This window comes from Seriola aureovittata, chromosome 16 (assembly GCF_021018895.1).
Source record: "Seriola aureovittata isolate HTS-2021-v1 ecotype China chromosome 16, ASM2101889v1, whole genome shotgun sequence".
Classification (NCBI taxonomy): Eukaryota; Metazoa; Chordata; class Actinopteri; order Carangiformes; family Carangidae; genus Seriola; species Seriola aureovittata.
In genome coordinates this window covers 2914670-2936084 of record NC_079379.1, presented here as the reverse complement: position 1 = coordinate 2936084, position 21415 = coordinate 2914670, and the positions used below count along the sequence as shown (strand labels likewise).

Sequence of the window (21415 nt, the reverse complement as noted above, 5' to 3'; positions counted from 1 at the left end):
CTGGCCAAGAATTATTTCCCAAGTGCATGAATTTACTGACATTTGTGTGACACCTCCCAGCAGTATATAACAATAATTTCTCATAATATCTTTAAACACAACCTGCATGGGAATATGGCCGCAGAAAATGGATGGATAGATGGATTATCTAATAAAAAAAAAAATCTAATTAGTATAAGTGCCGCATATTTTGTATAATTCAGGGTCTGGAACAATAATACTGGGAATTTTCATCCAGTGTTTTGGCTAAAATCTCGTACAAAAACATTTTATTATATATTTTTTATTATTATTTTTTTAATTTAATGAAATATCACATAAGAAGACCTTTGTAAAACACATTTACATGACATTACATTTAAAATACAAGTTTTCTTTTTTTTTTTTTCTTTCTTTTTTTTTTTTTTTACTTTTTTTGGGGAAATTGAAATCAATGCCTCTCTGCAATAACCCTTAAAAAAATTTGGCACTTTTTGCAGAAATTGTCAGAAACAATTCCCCATGATATCCTTGTGTAGGACTGTTAGGTGTCTGTTACCTGAGGGACCATGTTCTTAAAGGATTCCATGATCTTTGAGCTCTTAGCTTCCTGGAAGTAGGAGAAGCAGCCGGTGATGATGACGACAGCTGACAGCACAATACCCAAATACAGCTACAGAGGCAGAGACAGAGACAGAGAGAGGAGGAAGAGAAAAAGATGAGACTTTCATATTTAATGCAGAAATTAATTAAGTGACTTCACCTTTATCTAAAAATGCATCACATGAGAGGAGGGAAAGAGAAAAATAGACCACAGGAGAGAGACAGAGAATAATTCATCAGTCAGATATTTTGACATGAAACACTGAACTTTAGACAGTGAGAGGTGAAGAAGATATTTCAGGAAGCTGATGCTCCTGTAAAGTTTAAACTCTAGAAACAAATCATCCAAGCCCTTCATTCCTGTTTCACATCCTGTAGCTGACAACCACAATAGCAAGTGGTTTAATGTGGACTCAGTGACTTGGAGGCTGTCCGTCTGTTTGCTGTCTACATCTGTTAGTGGGTTTATGACTGTGCTGGTGTGTCTATCGTCTCATGTTTTAAAGGATCACCATTAGAGGGTCTAAATCCTGCAACACTCCCTGTATGTCCTGTAACATCTGACATGACTGTGGCAGGTTATTGGAGTGTGAAGTTATACTCTGGGTGTGTGATATAGTCTCGGTCACTCACTGTTGTTGTTTCACCCGGAGTCCTCCCCTGTGGTCCAGACCAAGTATTTTGTCCTTTCATGCTGTGTGTCTGAGCCGTTTAGCCTCAGTTCGCAGCTTTACTTTGCTCTCTGACCCGACATGAAACAGTGTTGACCTGTGAACACCCTTCTCTTACCCTGCCATTACCGATGCCGGGAGTCATATGCTCCCTTTGGCGGGCCCAAAAATGATGCTAACAGGATGGTGTCTGTCACTCTAAAGATGAGTCGGCTGGCATGATTTGGACAAACAGCTGACACATCTTTTATCACTGACACAGCCTCGTCCCTCAGGAGTAGTGACTCAGAAAACTGCTTTGTAAAGTGATTTGCTGGTGGACAGGGAACACACAGACTATAAGAAATGCACCCTTCTCTATCCTCCTTCAGTGGTTTCTGATACCCAGCTTCTCAGAGGTACTGATCTTTTTATTTTAAGTAAATTCTATCTAGTAACTTTAGCAGCTCTGGTTCACTTCAAATCATCAAGCCTCGTCTACAGTGGTGGTGGTAGACTGAGAATTTATTCTATTCTATCATCATCCATCCATCCACTACGAACTTGTACTTACGTTATCTCCAGCAGGCTCGTCCTCTGTGGCTGCCTGGATGGCGTAGGCCAGAAAACAGAGGATGGCACCAATCCACAGCAGGATGGAGAAGCCACCGAACAGTTGGCGACAGAACTTGACCCACTCTGGGGTTGTGGGGGGTGGAGTCAGGGCGTTGGGGCCATCCCTGGCCAGGAACTCTGCTGCCTTAGCATTGGTCAAACCCTGAGAGGAGAAGAGGGAATGGACAGAAACGAGGGAGAAAAGATGGGTTAAAAGAGAAGTAAGTGAGCAGAGGCATGAGGGCAGTAGAAATGGAGGCAGGGATAGAGAAGAAGTTAAAGTAAAATTGTGTTCTGAATGGGACATATTTGTATAAAATGAAAACTACAAAATCTAAATAGATTTTTAAAAAAGGTGTAATGACAGGGATATATCAGTGTGAACTATTGAATCATTAGCAATGTGTTAAATCAGGACAGAAACAATCCAATGAATCTGAGCTGATGAAAGAAAAGTTCAAAAACTCACCTGGACGATATCAGTGTTGTATTTCCTGCAAACCTCCTCAACAGACATTTTGTGTTCCGTCTACAAAGAATGAAAAGAGAAAGTCAACTTAAAACTCAATTATCAAACCAAATCAAAGTTATATTCAAACTAAATCATACATTATCTAAATATACTATCCGAAAATGTAAACATTTAAAATAATTTGAATTTTATTGCAAGCATTCTGGTATCATGTTTTAAATTCCAACATTATGTATTTATCATTTGCAGAACTGACAACAGAAAATGAATTGAAACCAAGAAATAAATGCAGATGACTGTTGATTACAGAACCCCACATACTGTTCTGGGTCCTTGGTGGTGATAAGTTTTATAAAAATGAATGTTCTGTACTTTACAAATGTCCCTAAAAGAAGTTGTAGATTTTTTCAGGATTGATCTATGACATAATGGAAATCACTGGTTTATCTGAACCAGCTCATATGATTTTATATCAAAGGGATATCCTGTGGGTTTGGCTTCCTGCCCCATGCAGGGGAAAATGGATTTCCACAACAGGATTAAATTGCTCTGGCATATTACCTCAAACCACACTGTACCACTACTGTGCACCAGCTGCTATGAAATAGGCCTACTACGTCTCTGTATTCTCCTTTTCAAACAGGGAGATTAGATTACAGCTGGATGCTAGCTCTTCGAAAGCTGGAGTGAGGCCAGGATGTACTATCTGTAGTATGTAGTATCTATGAACTCCTCACCACTCAGCTGGGACTTCGAGGCTTTTGTTGATTCTGTCTATGAAGACAACTAGTTGTGTTTTGAATTTAAATTAGGGTTTTCTGTACTCGTGTGCCCTCAAACTTGTAGATTCAAGACATATGAAACCACTATAGTGTTCAGCATCTAGGGCAAGTTGTTCAGTTTCAGAAAATGTCAGTGAGGTCACAGAAGTAAGAGGCAGTGTACGTACGATGGGAACTTCCTTCTTGAGGTCATCCAGATCCTTGCCTCCCTTCTTCTTGGGCGACTCTTTCTCATCCTTGTCCTGCGTGGTGGCCACGCGGTAGCTGTCCGACCGTCCATACTGTCAACACACAAACACAGGATCACTCAGTGTCATCCTGTCATATAATAAATACATATATATGAACACATTACTTTTATTTTTTTAACAGCTGACACTCTTTATTATTCTCACTGCAGCACAAGAGGACGTCTTCCCGACACTTAGACACAGTCCAAACCAAGTCTATCTATTTTAGGGACTCATCACCTGAGAGAAAAGGCAAGAAAGTCGGGCCAAAAAATCCCTTGACTATCCTACTTGGAGCTGCAATAACAGTTTATCACTTAGGATTACCACTGATCAATAATACAATAATTGTAACAAAACATGTTTCACTGCCTAAATCCCGTTTTTGCTTCCATATTTAGACCCAGTCAAAACATCTAGATTGAGATCCAAATTTAGATGTAATCCCCTGGTGTGAGGAGGGGAACTTGACACTTCCTGATTAGATGTGGCATCATTAGAGCACAGGCCCGTCTCAACAGCTCCACTTGAACTGCAATTTACACCACCGCTATTTAGGCTACTGACATTCACAGCACAGAGAACGCTGCTGTGTCTGAGAGGAGCAGGAAAAATAGCAATCTGGAAACTGTTAAGAGAGAGTTTGATCGAGGGAAATGGAAGGGCCAGAAGGTAGAGAGAGAGAGAGAGAGAGAGAGAAAGAGAGAGAGAGAGAGAGAGAGAGCGAGAGAGAGAGAGAGAGAGAGAAAGGATAATGCAGGACACAGGATGGAAGAAAAAATATGCCAGTAACTGTGACGTGCATCTTGGGATATTCATAAACACCAATGTCCTAAATTAGTGTGTAGTGTAAAGACTTTTTTTTAACACTGCATGAACACATGTTGACATGTGTTTGTATGTCAAAACCTGCAGCTTTCTGTGATTATAATTTCACTATTCTGAGCAGTAGAGTTCTAAGATATCAGATGGGATGTCAACTCGTCAAGAAGTTGTTGTTGTTGTTGTTGTTGGTTGGTGTGTGTGTGTGTGTGTGTGTGTTTGTGTGTGTGTGTGTGGTCCTTTCTTGTTTCTATGCTCCAGAATGAACATCCTGAGGGTTTCTAGCAAAGAAATAAAATGTCAGCCAGCTGCTCAGCTCACCGCAACAGCTCCCATAGAAACAGGAGTATGTGAGAATGAAAGGCAGGATGTGAACCCGCCCTCTTTTAAATCTACAAATCCTGCTGAGAGTACAGGTTGTTTTTATTTCAATATTAAACTTTGTCACATAGGACTACACCCAACACTGATTTTTTTTTTTTTTTGTTGAGGTTTCCACTAAGACCCTGATGTAAACTCTTATTACTTCTACAGTGTTCCTGTGTGTTCCTATTTTTATTCTTTTACCTCCCAAAGGGAATTTATCAAACTCCCTGTCTGGAGGACTGTGCCAAGAAATCTTTTTGTTGAACCAGTGGAAACCCAATGCATTGCAGAAAGTTATATTACCATAATAAGGCTTGTCAAATCATCAACTAAACTCAAATGGGAAAAATATAAAATTTGCATCACAACCAAAACTCTACATTGTTCAAACAAACCTAATGTGATGTCACAAAAATTGCAATTTCTGTTTCAGCAACTTAGGGTCACTTTTAACATTAGCAGGAGTAGAGCATGAGGAGTTAACAGATGGACGCTAAAATGGCAACACACCTGATTTAATTAATAAGGGTTAGGGTTAATAAAATGCTGTGCAGGCATATGAGCTTTGGGTGAATGGTGGAACCCTTGTTTTGCCCTCAAAATGACTGAGTTTCTTTCCACATTACTTGCAGTGTAATGGGAAGCTGGAGCTACATGTCTTTAAAATATAGTGACCAAGAATTCATGAATCATGCATCAGACAGCTGAATGTCTATATTTTCCTTGATTCCACTGCCCTTTAGTCAGATAAAGAAAAAGAAAGCAGTTTGGCAAAAAGACCATGCAGACACAGGAAATCAATTGTAGCCCAGCAGGGAAACATGTAGATCTGAACAATGCAACCACAAATGGATGTGTTTTTAGAAGCACAGACACATTAAGACAACTTATTACATGCTAATTGGGTTTAGGAAGCAGGGTGACTAAAGTGAAGTATGGGTAATTAAATGAATCCAGTGCTGGAGGGAAATCTTTTTCATCAGTTTTGAGAATTTAAACAGCCTGTTTAACCTTATGAAGTTCATTTTAATTTTACTTTAAGACAAAACTCAGACATTTCTGGGAGGCGTTTCCACGGTGTGCAGCTAAATGGGTGAAGACTTTCTACTGGCGACACATTAAGACTTGACATTTGTTCATCAGGCAGATGAACGCTTGTTGTGCATGAACGTTCAACACTTTCATATTTTTAGTGAACGCTGAACTGAACAAATTTGTTTACAAATGATGAACGTGAACATGACGTGAGTGACACATTTTACGACAGTTTTATGGCGCACCGCATGATGTCTCCATAGACACGGCCCAGCATGACTATATTTATATACGGATTTTAAATGTAACTAATGTCTGTGTCAGTGGCATACAATGATTCATTTAGTTTGGGAGTGGCAATGATTTGGGGTTGGTGATGGAAGGGTAGAAGGAAGTTCTATTGAAAAAGAATATCGCCCTTTATTCATATAAAAAAAATGGAACGAATGAATGTGAACTAGTTCGTTTTCAGCTGTATGAACGGAATTTTGAACTAGTTGTTTTTAAGTGTGAACTGACACAACACTGTTCACCACCATGTAACCCTAATACAAATGAAGTGTGGAAATAAATATAGTGAGATTCAGATTCTGTTTAACTCTGCCTGATGAGCGGGGACTTATTTTGGGAAAGCTCTTATGTGGATTAGTTTAGACCAAGTGCTTTCACACTGATTTGATGACTGTTTTATGCTGCTTACCGTATGTTTTTTTTTTTCTCAGTGGATGAAAAGCTGGGTGAGTGATGGCTTGTTGACATCAACTAAACATACTGCCAGACATGTTTTACATCCTCTTACCTATATAAATCTGTTTGTGTGCACTGGTCCTGTTTTACTTCAGAGCGTGTGCATGAGAAATGTTTTTTTTTTTTATGAATGCCTATATGTAATCAACGTTTACATAAGTCATGAACTTTGCTTTATACATGTATGTGGAAAAATGTGAGTGCATGTTCAATATGTATTTTTCTTATAGATTCATTATATACATATGGTAATAAATAGACTCTTACTAATATCAAATTTGGGGCCTCTAATAGAAAATATATTAACCATTCATGTTATGTTCTTAGTACAATATGTTTTTTTCATAATGAATCTTCCATTTAACGCCAATTGTGTGTACCACAGCTCCTCCATCTCTGCCTTAGAAAAGTGCCTGTCACATTGTCACATGACCAATGTAACAAAGACTAGTCGAATGTTATAGGCATAAGGATTGCTTTGGTCAAACAATCCCTCACTGTGACAACAACACTTGCCGGAAGACCATCAACACTAGTAATATGGCTGACAGCGACAAGTCTATTCTGTGCTTGCTCCTGAACGATGAGCCTATTTGGACATTTTAGTTAAACCTGTGTTTTGACACCTTTGTGTGTGAACCTGCCACCGTTGCTCTACCTTCTTTGATCCTAAATGTTGCTTCTGTTTCTTAGCGTTCATAAATGACCAAAAGTGACTTTGTTTATTGATGCTGCTGATGTGTGAATTGCAGTTATATCCACGGGCACAGTGGTTAAACCACGGACTGGGCGAGCTGAGTCATAAAAATTTACATTCTGATTAACAGTGGATCGGTGGCGATTGGGTGAAACACTATAAAATGTATGAGGAATTTATTGAATGTGAACATATTTTAAGCTTCATTAGACTCCGTGTTTGAACTGCTGAACTTGTTATGTTTCATTATTCATTTTGGGCAGTGGCCAAACATCATTAGGAGCTTTTAAATTGTTTGTGTTCAGGAAGTAGCAGAGACATACAGAATTTTAGTTTGAATGGATTGAAAATGTCAGACTGTGTTCAGATTATTGTGGAAATACTTTTTCATTTACTTTAAATAAATGTTTATGTATTTAAAATCAGCCTACTTCATTGTAATATGTTACCATATCATCATGTGTAATATGCCACTGAGAAATAATGCTCATGTGTGATCAGGTGAGGGTCTCTAAATTAGGGAAAATAATTTACAAAATAATTTAGTTCCCAAGAACTTTGTTTCGTGGCATCTTTGAAAAAATCCACAATGGTAGTTTTGTGTGTGTGCATTCACTGTTCACAGTGTATAATATGTGTATACAAACTCATAGACCCATACATGTCTGCTTTTTAGTGTTCCTCTGTGAAGAATACTTTTATTCCATCTGTCCACTTGTACACATGTTTATTTTCTGCTCGACTGAAAACGTGCGTGTAGTTGTGAAGCTGCATGCGCTGTATGTTTATGTGTGTTCATGTGTGTGTGTGTGTGTGTGTGAGGTGCCATCTGTTAGGAGGTGCACTGTTCCCCCGGGTAGTTGTGTCCAGTGGGCCATCAGATTACTGCTGTTTACTACACTGACAGATTAACCCAGTGAACAATAATAATCCCCTCTCAATCACTCTCTCTCTCTCCCATCTTTTCAACAGTCTCTCATTCATCCTTACTCATTCATGTAATTACAATTTCTGTATTTCTCTGGGTACATCCACTGAATATATTCACACTAGGGCAATGATCAGATTTCTTTCTCTTTACACCCTCGCCTCACCTCACAGTGATTCCTGACAACACCTAATCACTATCACAATGTTAACCAATCTAAATGAGGTAAAGCCAAAACTAAAATCACCAAAAAGCATATTTGACTACAGAAAACTGCGAAAATCCATCTCTAACCATCTCAACTCGTAGTCTGTCAGAGCAGAACTGTCAGAACTCTGCTTCCCTTCGGCTCTCCCTCTCCTCTGCTCACGTGCTCATGAGCGCACGCATCCATTCAGGATGATGACTGCCGAGGCGACAAGGCCATTGACTCAAACACATCAACAGACCCCTTCAGTGCTGCAGTTCCTTAAGATGTATGAAGTCAGCAGCACTTCCAAGCAGCTCAATACATCTGAACAAATACAGTGAACACATTATTTGTACTATTACACTTAGATTTGTTTAGACTTCAGTTTACTGCTAGAAAGTATTATATAAGAGAGCTGTGCTATTTTACCCTCTGCGTCAATTTTGCTTTTATAATACTGACTTTTTTTTTCTGTTTGTGTTGCATTTCTTCTTTAATGTATCTTCTGCCTAAGGCTACATACTTGGTTATTTCAACCTCTTTATTTTTTATTCCTAAAATGCACTGAAAAGAAAATCTCCTGGGCTCCACTGAATCACACACAGTCTCACAGGGGACACGTGTCACATTCACATATAAATATTTGACAACTCGGTGAAAGAAATATGAGCAGGGTGAAATGAAGAAAGTGAACTCCTAATTATCAAGGGCAACATATTCCCCCGCCAAATTTGATTTTACAGACATAATGTGACTTTCAAGGACATTTCTGAACCAAACCAGGACACGTATACAACTGCGCACCAACCTTTTGAGACAGGCTGACATGTTATATCATGACATATTATTTTATTGATATTGATTGCTTTCAATGTCACCCATGATTAAACCGAATTAATTTAAAGGATATTTTCCTCCATTTAATTTCCTTTGCTCAAGTACATCATGCCTGCTCTCTGTCTTGTTACAGGCTGTAAAACCTTGAGGAGGTTTCAGCAGCATCCAGATGTTCCATACTGAGCTACAGGACAGATTGAGCTTCCTGAACATGTGTAGTCTGTTCTGCTGGGATTCTGTATCCAGCCTGGCCTGCGGCGCTGGGGACCACAGGTCTGAGGAAGGCTGGATAAGCCATTTTTTAATCTGCTGAAATCACTGGTAAAATCTCAGACATGAAACAGGGACATTTTATCAGCGCTTCCTAGTTCCAGGATGAATTAATACATGTTGGGTTTGAAAAATAACAACAACAATTAATAAACTCTTCATTAATTAAAAGGTAGAGATCAGAACACAGATAAATATCTACCAATGCACTGTAATGAGAAAAGGGGGCATTAATTATTAAGATCAGTATCTCCAAGATAGATTTCCTCATTAATTTCCATGACTGGATTTTAGTTAATGTTTAGTTTGTTTATCTTAATGGTCATTTTACATGACAGTGGCGGATTGTTCTATTGTTGCTTGTTTGCAGGGCTTGATTCTGCCCATATTATGATTATCACTTAATTGTTTTGTCTACCTGGTGTCTATCTGGTTCTGTATCTTAATGCATATTTAAAAGAATTTAAATGTAAATTCTGATCGCTGTTTATATAAACACATGTCCACTTGTATGAATACACATCTGAATGTAGGTATATTTAAACTGCTGAATATTTGTATTTCTGCTAATGATAGCTCTTTTTTGTTATCTATTTTATTTTTCTGTACTCAGGTCACACTTGTAAATAAGATCTTGATATCATTGTGACTTCCTGATTAAATAAATTGTATATATATATATATATATATATATATATATATTCAGAACCAGTTATAACTTGATCAGGGTTGACTACAAATATACTCTACCTCTAACTCTACCAGCAGCCTCCATACTGTAACCATGGTGAAATATTCACCAGCTGGCACTAAACCATTTGGTATTTAGCCAAGCTCATCGTGTTGTATTTAGCCTATTTTTTTTTTTAACTAAATCTGATGATGTTCCAGTGACTAAAATGTCACATTTTTATCTCAGATCTTTTGAATGGAGGATCTCGCTGCTACCTCCAGTGGAGTTTACACAAAGAATAGGATTATCACATAGATCAGTGGGTCGACCGACCTAGAAAATACTGATAGACTGACTGGCAAACACACACGCATGCACGCACGCACGCACACGCACACACGCACGCACACACACACACACACACACACACACACACACACACACACACACACACAAAGAGTGTAAAAGGGTTCCTCCATCATCTATCCCTCCCTTCACCCTCCCACTTTGTTTACATTCTCCTCCCTCCAGGCTGTCCATCTGTTTCTCTTCTCTCTTGTACTGTGATCTGCTCATCGGCATCGAGGTTTCATTATGAGGAGACAGTCTGTGCCACACTCTGCATGATGAGGAGGGATAAGAGATCACTTTGTTTTTTACTTGATTCTGAAATGTGAAATATTTGTGCAGTGAAAGTCTGGATGGCTGCCAGGGTAGATTTCTAATAAGCCAGACCAAAGATTTTGTGCGTTTCCCACCATTTAACTATGTGTCACCTCATGCAGCGCAACATGTCTGGGAGTGCGATAGAAAATGGCAGTTGTTGACAGAATCAGATTGACAGCATCTACTTCCAATGGCATGATAGATAGGAGATGTAAGGTTTCCTAGCAACATCCAATCCGCTAGGTCCATCTAAATAATTGAAGTCAACTGTGGTGGAGGAAGGGGGGGGGGGTATTGGAATTTTTTAATGATGTACTTAATGTGAAGGTGTGTTATGTAATACTGCTGTAATGTTCAGTGTGCGGGGTCCTCTCACTCTCTCACCCTCCCTGTCATTTCTGTACCGTAGTGTTGAAGAAGGTGTAGAAAGCCACCAGATATCATTTACACCTAAGTCACCCCTTGTTAGCCTGACAGATGGGAAGTGATGTCAAAATGACACCATAGTGCATTTGAAGTGAAACACAATCAGTGGCATTGGAAAACCATGATTGTAGTATGGATCCACCTTATTTCACATCCACACACCCACACACACACAAATGGAAACTAGCGAGGGACAGGAGGGGAGAGTCTGCACGATATTGACGGACTGGAACAATTGTGCAACAAAGTCCATGTCCAAGAGAACATATATGGTGCAACTACAATCACATATGTAACGATGAACTGTGCATTTCAGCACATTTAAACTGCCAGGGCTGCTTGTTAGTGATGTCAAATGTCAAATCTGAGTGTGAGTAAACGGACTACACATTATTCCTGCCCCCAAGAGTCAGCTTCAACCCATAAATATCAGTCAAATCACTACAATCACATACTGTACATACAGCTGCTTTGTTCCTGCATGTGTGTATTTAGCTTAATGCATGCACTTTGAATTGCCCTTGTGTGTCAAAGCTACCATTTACTTGAGGCTCCCAGCAGGTGTTTCAGTTTTTATGGTCTTGAGCTAAAATGATGTCCACAGACCATAGATTACAGATATGGTCAGCAGATGAACCTACACGTTTCCAGAGCTTCACTGTTTGGTAACAGAATAAATGGCTGGTCAGATCATGATTTATAGACTCACCTGCAGGACAACAGTTTAAGGGTCTGCACATCACTATCACCATTCTGACTGTTTTAATCTTTCAAGTCATTTTATGTGATTTAATGTTTCTTGTGATGGTTAAACCCAGTCAAGAATAATCTCCCTCAAGAGTCAACCATGGGATTCAATTTAAAATTCAACATCTGCAGTAAAAAAATGGTTTTACCAGCAAACTATGATAAAAAAAAAAAAAGCTGATGAGAGGCATCATTAGATGAACTGCATGTTAAATTTCATTATGCACAAGAATAAAGTGAAAGCTGATTTATCCCAACATTGGTGCTCATCAATTTACCATCGGAAGATGGCACCCCCTAAATCAACAACTGGTTAAACAAATGGAACAACTTCACATCAAAATACACCAAATCTGAAAATGTTACAAATAGAATGAGTCACTTAAAACTCAAACATTATCAGATTTAATTGGTAATGTTGCTAGAAACGTGCTTTTTCTCCTTTAGTTGTCACAACACAATACCTTGATTCCTTAAGTGATAAAATGAGATGAGATATGATAAAATTTATCCAAATATTACAGAATCACAGAGACAGGCGATGGTACGAAAACACATAAAGAACTATTTGAATGAAAAAGGTTAAAATAACAAATTTGAGGAGGGAGATGACATAAAAAAATACACAATATATATATATACATATATATATATATATATATATATATTATAATACACTGGATTAAATAAATGAATTACATAAATATTTGTACAAAAGAAGCCCAGTAGTGTAACTATGGCAGCCATGATGTGTGAACATAATGTTATTAGGTTAATGAATGGTTAATACATTAAACTAAAATGTTTAACTGTGTATGGCCACAGCAGTTTTATATATTGTATTTTGCTGCTAGGTTGCCACTCTATTGATGGCTTCCTTTACTTTTCAATATTGGAGCTGAACAAACATTCATGATGATTTTAAATGTCTTCATAATTATTATTTACAGTATTAAGTGGATCATATTGAGATGCCTTCAGATAGTGAAAAGCACATTCTCATATAATGGTGAATGTTATGTTTAACAGATAATTATCATCTGGATTGAAATAGAGCCACTACAATTAAGAGATCTCATGATGTGGAGAGCGAGGTCATGGATGGATTACACCCCGTGAATGAAAAGAGAACAGACCTCAGACACACAAAGTACACATAGAGCCACACCACGCATCATCCATCCTCCACAGCAATTGGCTCTCCCCCTGAAGCTTCCGCACCCAGTGCATTGTGGGATATCAGCAGATGAAGTCATCCTTGTATATTTCTTTTTCTCCCTCTCTATCTCAATGTTCATCTCTCCATTTTCTTCTCAAACTCCATTGTTGCTCCCTCATCTTTGTCACCAATGCACATTAGCAGCATCCCTGCATCTCTTCTTGCATTCCTCCACTCCTCCATCTTTCCCTGTATTCACCCTTCTCAAGGTGACTCACCACAAAGGCATCTCTCTGTCTCTCTACCGCCACCATTCACTGTAAATCACAGTATCTTGGTCAGTTTTCCTCCATGTGAGGCCTGAAGTGGCTGACCTTTGTTTCATCGCTGTCTTCTATCCTTTTAACCCCCAACCAGATCGTTGTTGCCTCCTGGAGCAACATCCCCTATCAATTGATTGGCCCAGATCAAATGGCCCCAGTTGCCTTGTCAACTGAACCCCCCCCCCCCCCCCCCCCCCCCACGCCTATTTCACCCGAATCCTCTCTTACTCCACCCATCACAGCCTGAACACGGGAGTTTCCACTCCACTCCCCCATGCACACTCACATACACACATACACACACACACCACCCTCCTCCTCCACTCTTTGACGCAGTAGTCAGAGTTGTGCGTGGTTTCCCCCTCCAGCTATTTAGTGGACAGCATCACAAACCGTGACAGAGCGGCACCATTTCCACGACTCGGCCTGAATTACTCTCTACCCCCCACCCCCACCAAACACCCCCAAACCCAGATGTGGAGCAGAGGAGAAACCATTGCCTACTTCATTAGCAGGGATGGATCATGACCCTACCAAAGAAATGGAGCTAGTTAACCTACAGTTCACTTTAGCCTGATTTTAAAGACTTGATAATATAATGCAAATAAGACATGCTGCAGGAAATTATTACATTCCTTGAAGCAATATAGAGTTGTATTACCTCACTACTGACTATGGGGAGTGGATAATGCCTCATAATAATACTACAGGAATGTAACAGGGATTTATCAGTAGGAATGACATCATGGAGTCTATATTTAGTGGCTCAAATAGGATGTCCTTCATGACCTGACAGATCACTAAGGTTTTGAGAGAAGAGACCCTCATGGAGAGCATCTTCCATTGGGACCCATCTATCCATATTTTTAAGAGTGGGTGGGTGGGGTGGATGACCATTGCTGAGGAACCATTTTGACGCACTTGTCTGTGCCCATTTGGTACCCAGAGCTTAGCTGCATCTACATCCTTACCAAGCCGAGCACCAGTCAGTGACAGCGACAAGACACACCTTTGCATTATGTAATGTTTGATGAAAATGCACCAAATTGTTGGTGGAAGAGAGAGAAAAAATGGATTCACAGCCGCCACCCTCTGTGGATCATTTCCACTTCACACCCTCATATACCACATATTTAAAAATCCACGAATATGCTTTTATCAGGAATAATTAACAACACACACACACACGCACACGATATATGTGATGATTAGGAGTTAATGCAGTCAGAGGAATGACAGGATATTCTGCAGTCCGGGCTGCGCTCTTTTTTTTAACCACCAGCAGGTTATATATTCCAGTGAGTAACTGCGCCTTTCACCTGCATATTATTCTCAAACCATTTCATTTCTGCAGGGACTCCGTCTCATTATGCGGTCTGACTAATTGTGTATTTAGAAGCTGTGAATTTCCTCAATCCTCTGCAGCGGGTTCAGCATCTGGTGCCAGATGTTTCGTCGGTTTAATCTCGTTTTTTGGAAGCAGTAGAGTCAGCAGTGCATCTCTCCGCTACTTTAAACACAAAAGCTTGTTTTAAAAAAAAAAAAAGCCTATTAATTTTTTCTAGTAAAAAGAAATGATGTTGGGCATACAGGGCTCCATTCTCTGATTCGGTTCAGTTGCTCGTTACATTAGGTTTGACGTTAGGGCTTAAAATGAAAAAGTGTGTTTGCAGGAAACCATACGGTCCATTTAGTGTTTGGGTGATTAAATTGTGGAAATACAGATCATCCAGATGCCTAAGAGTGACAGGCATCTGTATGTATGTATATATATATATATATATATATATATATATATTATGTTGAAAGCTGAAGAGACTAAAATACCAACCGAGGACAATTACTGTAACGCGTTACCACCCTGTTACGGTTCTATCGCACCGGTCTGGAGTCTGGATGCGGAGGGTTGACTCACGAAAAATCTGGCGCATGTTCCTCAGAAGAAAAGACGGTGTCCAGGGCAACAGTCGCCCCCCTCTAATCACCCGTTAATCTCAGTCGTTATTGTGATTTGGTGTGATAAATGACAGTTAATGACAGACACCTAATGTGATGACTTTCTGAGAGAAATTACATCAGTTTGACTACAAATAAAAATACATGCAGCAGGGCGGTTTAAACAGTAATAACTGTTACAGCTAGCTTAAACGTGTCATAGGTAAACCACCGTGTTCAATGTCATTCTAACATCATGCCTGCGCTTCCATACACCTTTAACCCTTTCCTCAAAGGACACACTGAACAGCCGTTAATGCAAGGCTACTTTATCCAGACTGTACAGCTACCTTTGACATAGCTGACATTTTTTTCTACAACGTAATAGCGAAGTAAATCACAAGAAATCTAGCGCTTACCCCCATTTCGGCGCAGTCAGTCGGGTCTCCTCAGAAGATGAATCGCTTCTCGGCTTGATTCAACCAGAATAGCTGGCTTGAAGGCAGGGAGAGGGGGCAGAAAACAGTCTCTGATAATGAGAAGGAAAAAAAATGGATCCCTTCAGTTGACAGCTATAGCGCTAATGACAAAATACAATTAACTAGCTAAGATAATATCCTAAAATATCTTTTTATCTAAGATGAACGGGCATAAGGTAAATTGACAAGGCAACGTTTCATCGAGCACCTCGGCAAAGATGCACCCCGTTCAGATGAAAGTCAATAGGGTTTATTTTTTACGGCATAAACTGTTGAGATTGTTCACAGCCGTTGGTGATACTACACCAACCCTCTCTCTGTGAGACGCAAATGATACCGGTGGAAAGTAGACCCGGAGAGGAGGCTTCTTCTTCGGATGCTGTCTCCCTCCGCGGCTGCGCGCAGGCTGCCGCAGCACTCAGGGTTCCCTTGGTTATATTCCGCGGATGATATAAGGACCATATAAGTTCTTAATAGACCAGTACTGCGTTCATATAACAACAGAAAGCTTAAACAAACAATAAAAGTAAATAAAATAAAAGCGTTCAGACGATAAATACTGATCAGAAGCAAGAACAGAAAATCACATTTCCTACTGTAGGCATATTTCATCACAGGTTGCATTAATTTTACCAGAATTATTACAAGACAAAAAAAGTGAGAACGCTTGATCAATGTGAAATGTCTTGATAAGTTGAATCCCTGACTTAGAGGATAAATATTAGAAATGATGTCTGCACTATGTGTCTATTCTGTAATCTCTAAATTCCCATTAAATCCAGTGTAACCAGTACTCCAAAACTGGAATAATACTTAATCTGCGTCTGTTTATTGTTAAAACTCTAAGTTTAATCATGGGGCACCTCTGCAAGAGAAAATTATCTAATGATGCAAGATCTGCCATAGTTCATATTAGGCTTTCGTTGAGCAAATTCCCTTCCAAATTTGCATTTAACTATAGTTAAGTTCAGGTAAATTATAATTTACCTGAAATTATAATTTACCTGAACCACTGACAGACTGAATCAGGGGCTTTTGGGACCCATTGGAGTTTGGGGGCCTAGGAAAGTTGCCTGCAATACTGGGTCACTAATCCAGCCAAGCTTGTGCCAAAATGTGCCACAAAGATGTATGCATGTAAGGGAGGAATTATTATAATGGAAGTATTTTCAGGCAGATGAAATTACGCATCTCCCCCCTGGGTTTTTGTTCAGTTGGCAGCAGCTGCTCTGACTGCGGCTTTTCTGTTGCTGTGAAAAAGACTAAAGCACGAACAAATTGCACATCTGCATCATCAGTGGCATCAGGGGGAAAAGACTTTCGCACAGAGTCTAGTCTGCAAATGCATTAGTATGGCAGCATCCAGCAAACAGACATGAGCGGCAGATTTTTTTTTCTTTTATAGACTATGCTGACAATTAAGAGTAGAAAAGAAAGATGTGCAAGAGAAAAGAGGATTAGAGAACAGAGAAATAATCACAGTGAAAACATGGAAAAAAAGGGAGGAATAGAAAGAGTGAGGCACAAAAGACAGGAGAACAGGCCTAAGCCACTGGCATCATGCTGGAACAAAGATGGCTTACACAGTGCTAATACAGGGAATGAAAACACCAGCCAGTCTACACAGAACAAACTGAAAACAGGGATCACATGGAAACAATGTGATGTTCTTGGTCGGTCAGAGCAAAGCTGTGGCTTCACATGCTTTATTTCTGTGTGCACCACCTGCTGTGGAAGATTAGACAATTACACTGTTGTTTTTAGAGCCTTCAAATGGAGCAGGAGGCTATGAATAGTGTGTAGCTGACATACACACACACACACACACACACACACACACAACACACACACACACACACACACACACACACACACACACACACACACACACACACACACACACACACACACACACATGCACCCATCCTGACTGATGTGATTCAAATGCTAACACTGAGTAAATGAATGGATGGGAGAGCATTTCATATTGCATAACACATGAACAAGCGAGACAGTGATCAAGTAAGTGTGTGTGCATGTCTGGTTGTCGCTGCAAAGGCATGTGTGTGTTGCTATGCAAATGTTTGTGTTTGTGAATGCCTGTGAGACTGTGTGCAGGCTCGCTCGTATGAGTGCCTGCCTGTGTGTGTGTTTTGAGGTGGCCGCTGTGTCCAGATGGGATCAATACTCCCCTCTATTATAATTGAAGTGTGGCCTGGTTTCTGCACTGCGTTGTCATGCCTCCAGCATGCACCATCACTCATGGGTTCTTTTTCTAGCAAATTCTAAAAGTGAGCTGAAAAAAAAATCTGTGTCATTACTCATATGTTCAAAACGGAATGTAAAAGAGGTGGGGAAAGATTAAGTCTGGATGATCAAATATAGCAGCCGCATGGACCACCTGTTTATTGGATGAGTGCAGCTAAATAGGAAATAATGAAAAGATATAGTATTAGTGCAGTAGTGTATAAAAATGCACGATATTGATAGATATTCACTAATGTGATATTTGTGTGTAATTTAAACTTTATATGTTATAGTTATGTTTCCTATTCATTGTTCTCAGAGGATTGCAACAGTAAAGGTCGGTGTTCTTCAACCATTGAGATGACTTACCATTTGAAAACACATTTCGCTGTATTTTCCCTCATAACCACCACCCATCTTACATCTTTCCCCCTCCTCCTGTTCTTTCTTCCTCTCCATCAGTCCGAGTGTATTTTAAGGTCTGAGAGAAAAGCAGAGAAACCGGGGAGAGAGGAGAGAACAGAACAAAAACATTTCAGAAACCTGGTCACCATAGCAACAACTGTCAGGTAACCGTGGCTTCCAATCATCTAGCTGACACAAAACAAAATTGAGGAAATTGGAAACAGGATGAATGGAAGGTGCAGACCTTAAAAGTCCTGTAATTGTCTTTGTTGAATTGTTGTTGATTTAATCACCTGCAACAGACTGATTCAGATAAATGGATGTGGAATGATCTTGTGATGGAAAAAAAATGCTTTGTCACTGTTCTTAGCAGAGACAAATGGGAGCGGTTTCATTTGTAATCACGAAGGATCTGAGGATTGATTTCTTAGCCGTGCTGAGTCCAGTCTGTCACACAGCAGGAGACAATCACTGTTGGTGAGAGAGAGACACACACACACACACACACACACACACACACACACACACACACACACGCACGCACACACACACACACACGCACACACACACACACCACACACACACACACACACACACACACACGCACGCACACACACACACACACGCACACACACACACACACACACGCACACACACACACACACACACACACACTGATTTTTTCTGCGCGTTAACAGTTTACAAGTAGGCTATGGGTAACATTTTAACCAGTCTGCGATGTCAGGAATCACCACTCCCAGGTCCTTTACCTGCCCCCCCTTGCAAAGCACCCGACCCCAATGCCTCTCGTTTTACGTGTTGGGACCACAGGGCAGCGGCTCCATGTTACTCTGTCAGACTCAGCCTGAGCTCCAAGAGGGGGCATTAAGGTTTTATGAACCACTGACAGTATGGCCCCTCCCCTGGTACCAACTTGCTTTGGGAGACCCTACCAGGGGCTAAAACAGGTAGTCAGGAAGTCTCTCCACTAATGGAGTTGTATTGTTCTTTGACTCTGAAGAAGACACTGTACGTGTTGAAATGTTAGTCGTTTGCGCCTGATCATTAAACTGCTAAAATGAATCATGTGCTCCATTATTTCATTTGGGTTCAGTCATTCAGAAGTGGCCCATTGTTCGTACTCTACCAGGCTATTGTCCCCACTAACACAGCTCCCAGGATCACTACGACACACAAACCGTTGTACCAGACCACTGTGGTGAAATTTGTGGCAATTCATTCAATAGCTGAAGAGACATTTAAGTCTGGACCAACAACCACAGTGACTAACTGGAGCTGATTCATGCTTTCTCATTACAAATAATGACATTATATTTTCTCCTAAATTAACCTCTATTTGTTATTAATATGATTTAAGTTCATTCAGATGTGTGGATGTCCCCATACAACCACTTTCCTCTGAGCAGCTCTACAGAAGCAGCTGTGGGTTAAGTGCCTTGCTCAGGGGATCTCAGTGGTATTCACTGATGCAGTGGGGTGGGGGGTGGGGTGGGGTGTTACTTGCTCACTGCCCATGCCAAGACTTTCCCAGTATGTCTGGGGATTCAGGTCACAGGTTTTAACCTTTAGCTCACAGACTCTGTAAATGCCACTGTGTGAAAATCCTACTTATAGGTCTAATAGCTCTGGTGTTGGATCACCAGTCAGTAATTTTAGTTTAATAAAAATTCAGTCACCAAGAGAAAAATAAAACCCTTTAACAAGCTCTTCAACCCACTTGACATGTAAATGTTCACTGTAATGCTCCACAGATCTAAAACTGACACTATATGCTTGTCTTTACATTGAATATTAAAAATTTAAACGTGAAAAATTGACTCTGAACTGGGCTTACAAAGAACAATACGATGTATGTGAAGATGACATATTGTAACATTTTATAACATTTGTAAGAATATAAATACATATTCACAACTGAAGTTTCGCGATTTACCACTATTGACAATAACCATGATATTTAAAAATTTAGACATTGATATTGTTAATAATACAAATATGATAATATTGTGATGGCAGATGTTAGGCCTTGTGGATCATTTACATATCAATTAATCTAGTTTCCTTTTCACTGATAAATTGATCTTTTACGCTTTTGTACTGTTGTGGTTACAGACTCTCTCTCCACCTCTCTACACTTGTATTTGTGTCTAATTAATTTAAAAAAAGAGACAAAAACATAAACGACTAATAACATTTTTTTTTCTTTTTCAAAATTTCTATAGATATGTCATTAATATTGTTATCATGAATTCTTTTGGCCTAAAAAATCTGATATTGTGACAGCCCAAATTTGCAAATTAAGTAATTTAAATGATAAAGTAGTTTTTAAAAAAGCACCCTGTTAGTACTGTTAGTACACTGTATGCTTGAAAACATAATTGAGAAAACCATAAAAATGGCATGGGAATTTGGTCATTAATATACAACTGTCACCATGCACAGTTACTACTGCTACTACTACAAATACAGCCACAGAATTTGAATAGGAAAATGACATTTAATAATAAAACAAAGCTAATACAAATCATACACCACTTGTACAATGAAATGTGGGGAGAAAGTGAGAATCCTATTCCTTTTGTTTTTGTCAAAGGAGGCAAAACCAAGTACTAAGTGTGTGTGTGTGTGTGTGTGTGTGTGTGTGTGTGTGTGTGTGTGTGTGTATCAGTGAGATAAAATACCTGGAAATGGGCAGGATGCCATGCATGCTCTGATGAACATCATCACTGCATCACTGAGCACAGACATGCCCTGCAGATATAGACATGGAACACACACACCTGAGAGATAAATGAGCAGACACACAGCCATACTAATATGACAGGTGTTTGCATGGTACAGGTGTAATGATTGCACAGCTGGACATTCAGGCAGCAATGCACGCGCACACGCGCACACGCGCACACGTGCACATGCGCGCACACACGCGCGCACACACACACACACACACACACACACACACACACACACACACACACACACACACACACACACACACACACACACACACACACACACACACACACACACACACACACACAGAGATCCTTTGATGTAGCTGTACTATATTTAACTCAAACGCAAACACTTTACCAAAAGCAGTGTAGCTGA

The 21415-nt window shown here is 39.8% G+C and overlaps 1 protein-coding gene across 2 annotated transcripts in view; it reads right to left on the bottom strand.

Annotated features, from left to right (window-relative positions):
* atp1a3a (ATPase Na+/K+ transporting subunit alpha 3a) overlaps positions 1 to 15992 on the bottom strand; it is a 30607-nt gene extending 14615 nt beyond the window's left edge. The window contains exons 1-6 of one of the 2 annotated variants that reach the window (XM_056399145.1): positions 15840 to 15992; positions 15572 to 15681; positions 3269 to 3382; positions 2317 to 2376; positions 1807 to 2010; positions 539 to 652 (exon numbers count right to left, since the gene is read on the bottom strand). In XM_056399145.1, coding sequence (XP_056255120.1) covers positions 539 to 652; positions 1807 to 2010; positions 2317 to 2376; positions 3269 to 3382; positions 15572 to 15577 — 498 coding nt within the window. In that variant the 5' untranslated portion in view covers positions 15578 to 15681; positions 15840 to 15992. Of the gene's footprint in view, positions 1 to 538; positions 653 to 1806; positions 2011 to 2316; positions 2377 to 3268; positions 3383 to 15571 lie in introns of both variants that reach the window. The other variant, XM_056399144.1, reaches the window with a different exon arrangement.
* Positions 15993 to 21415: the final 5423 nt, after the last annotated feature.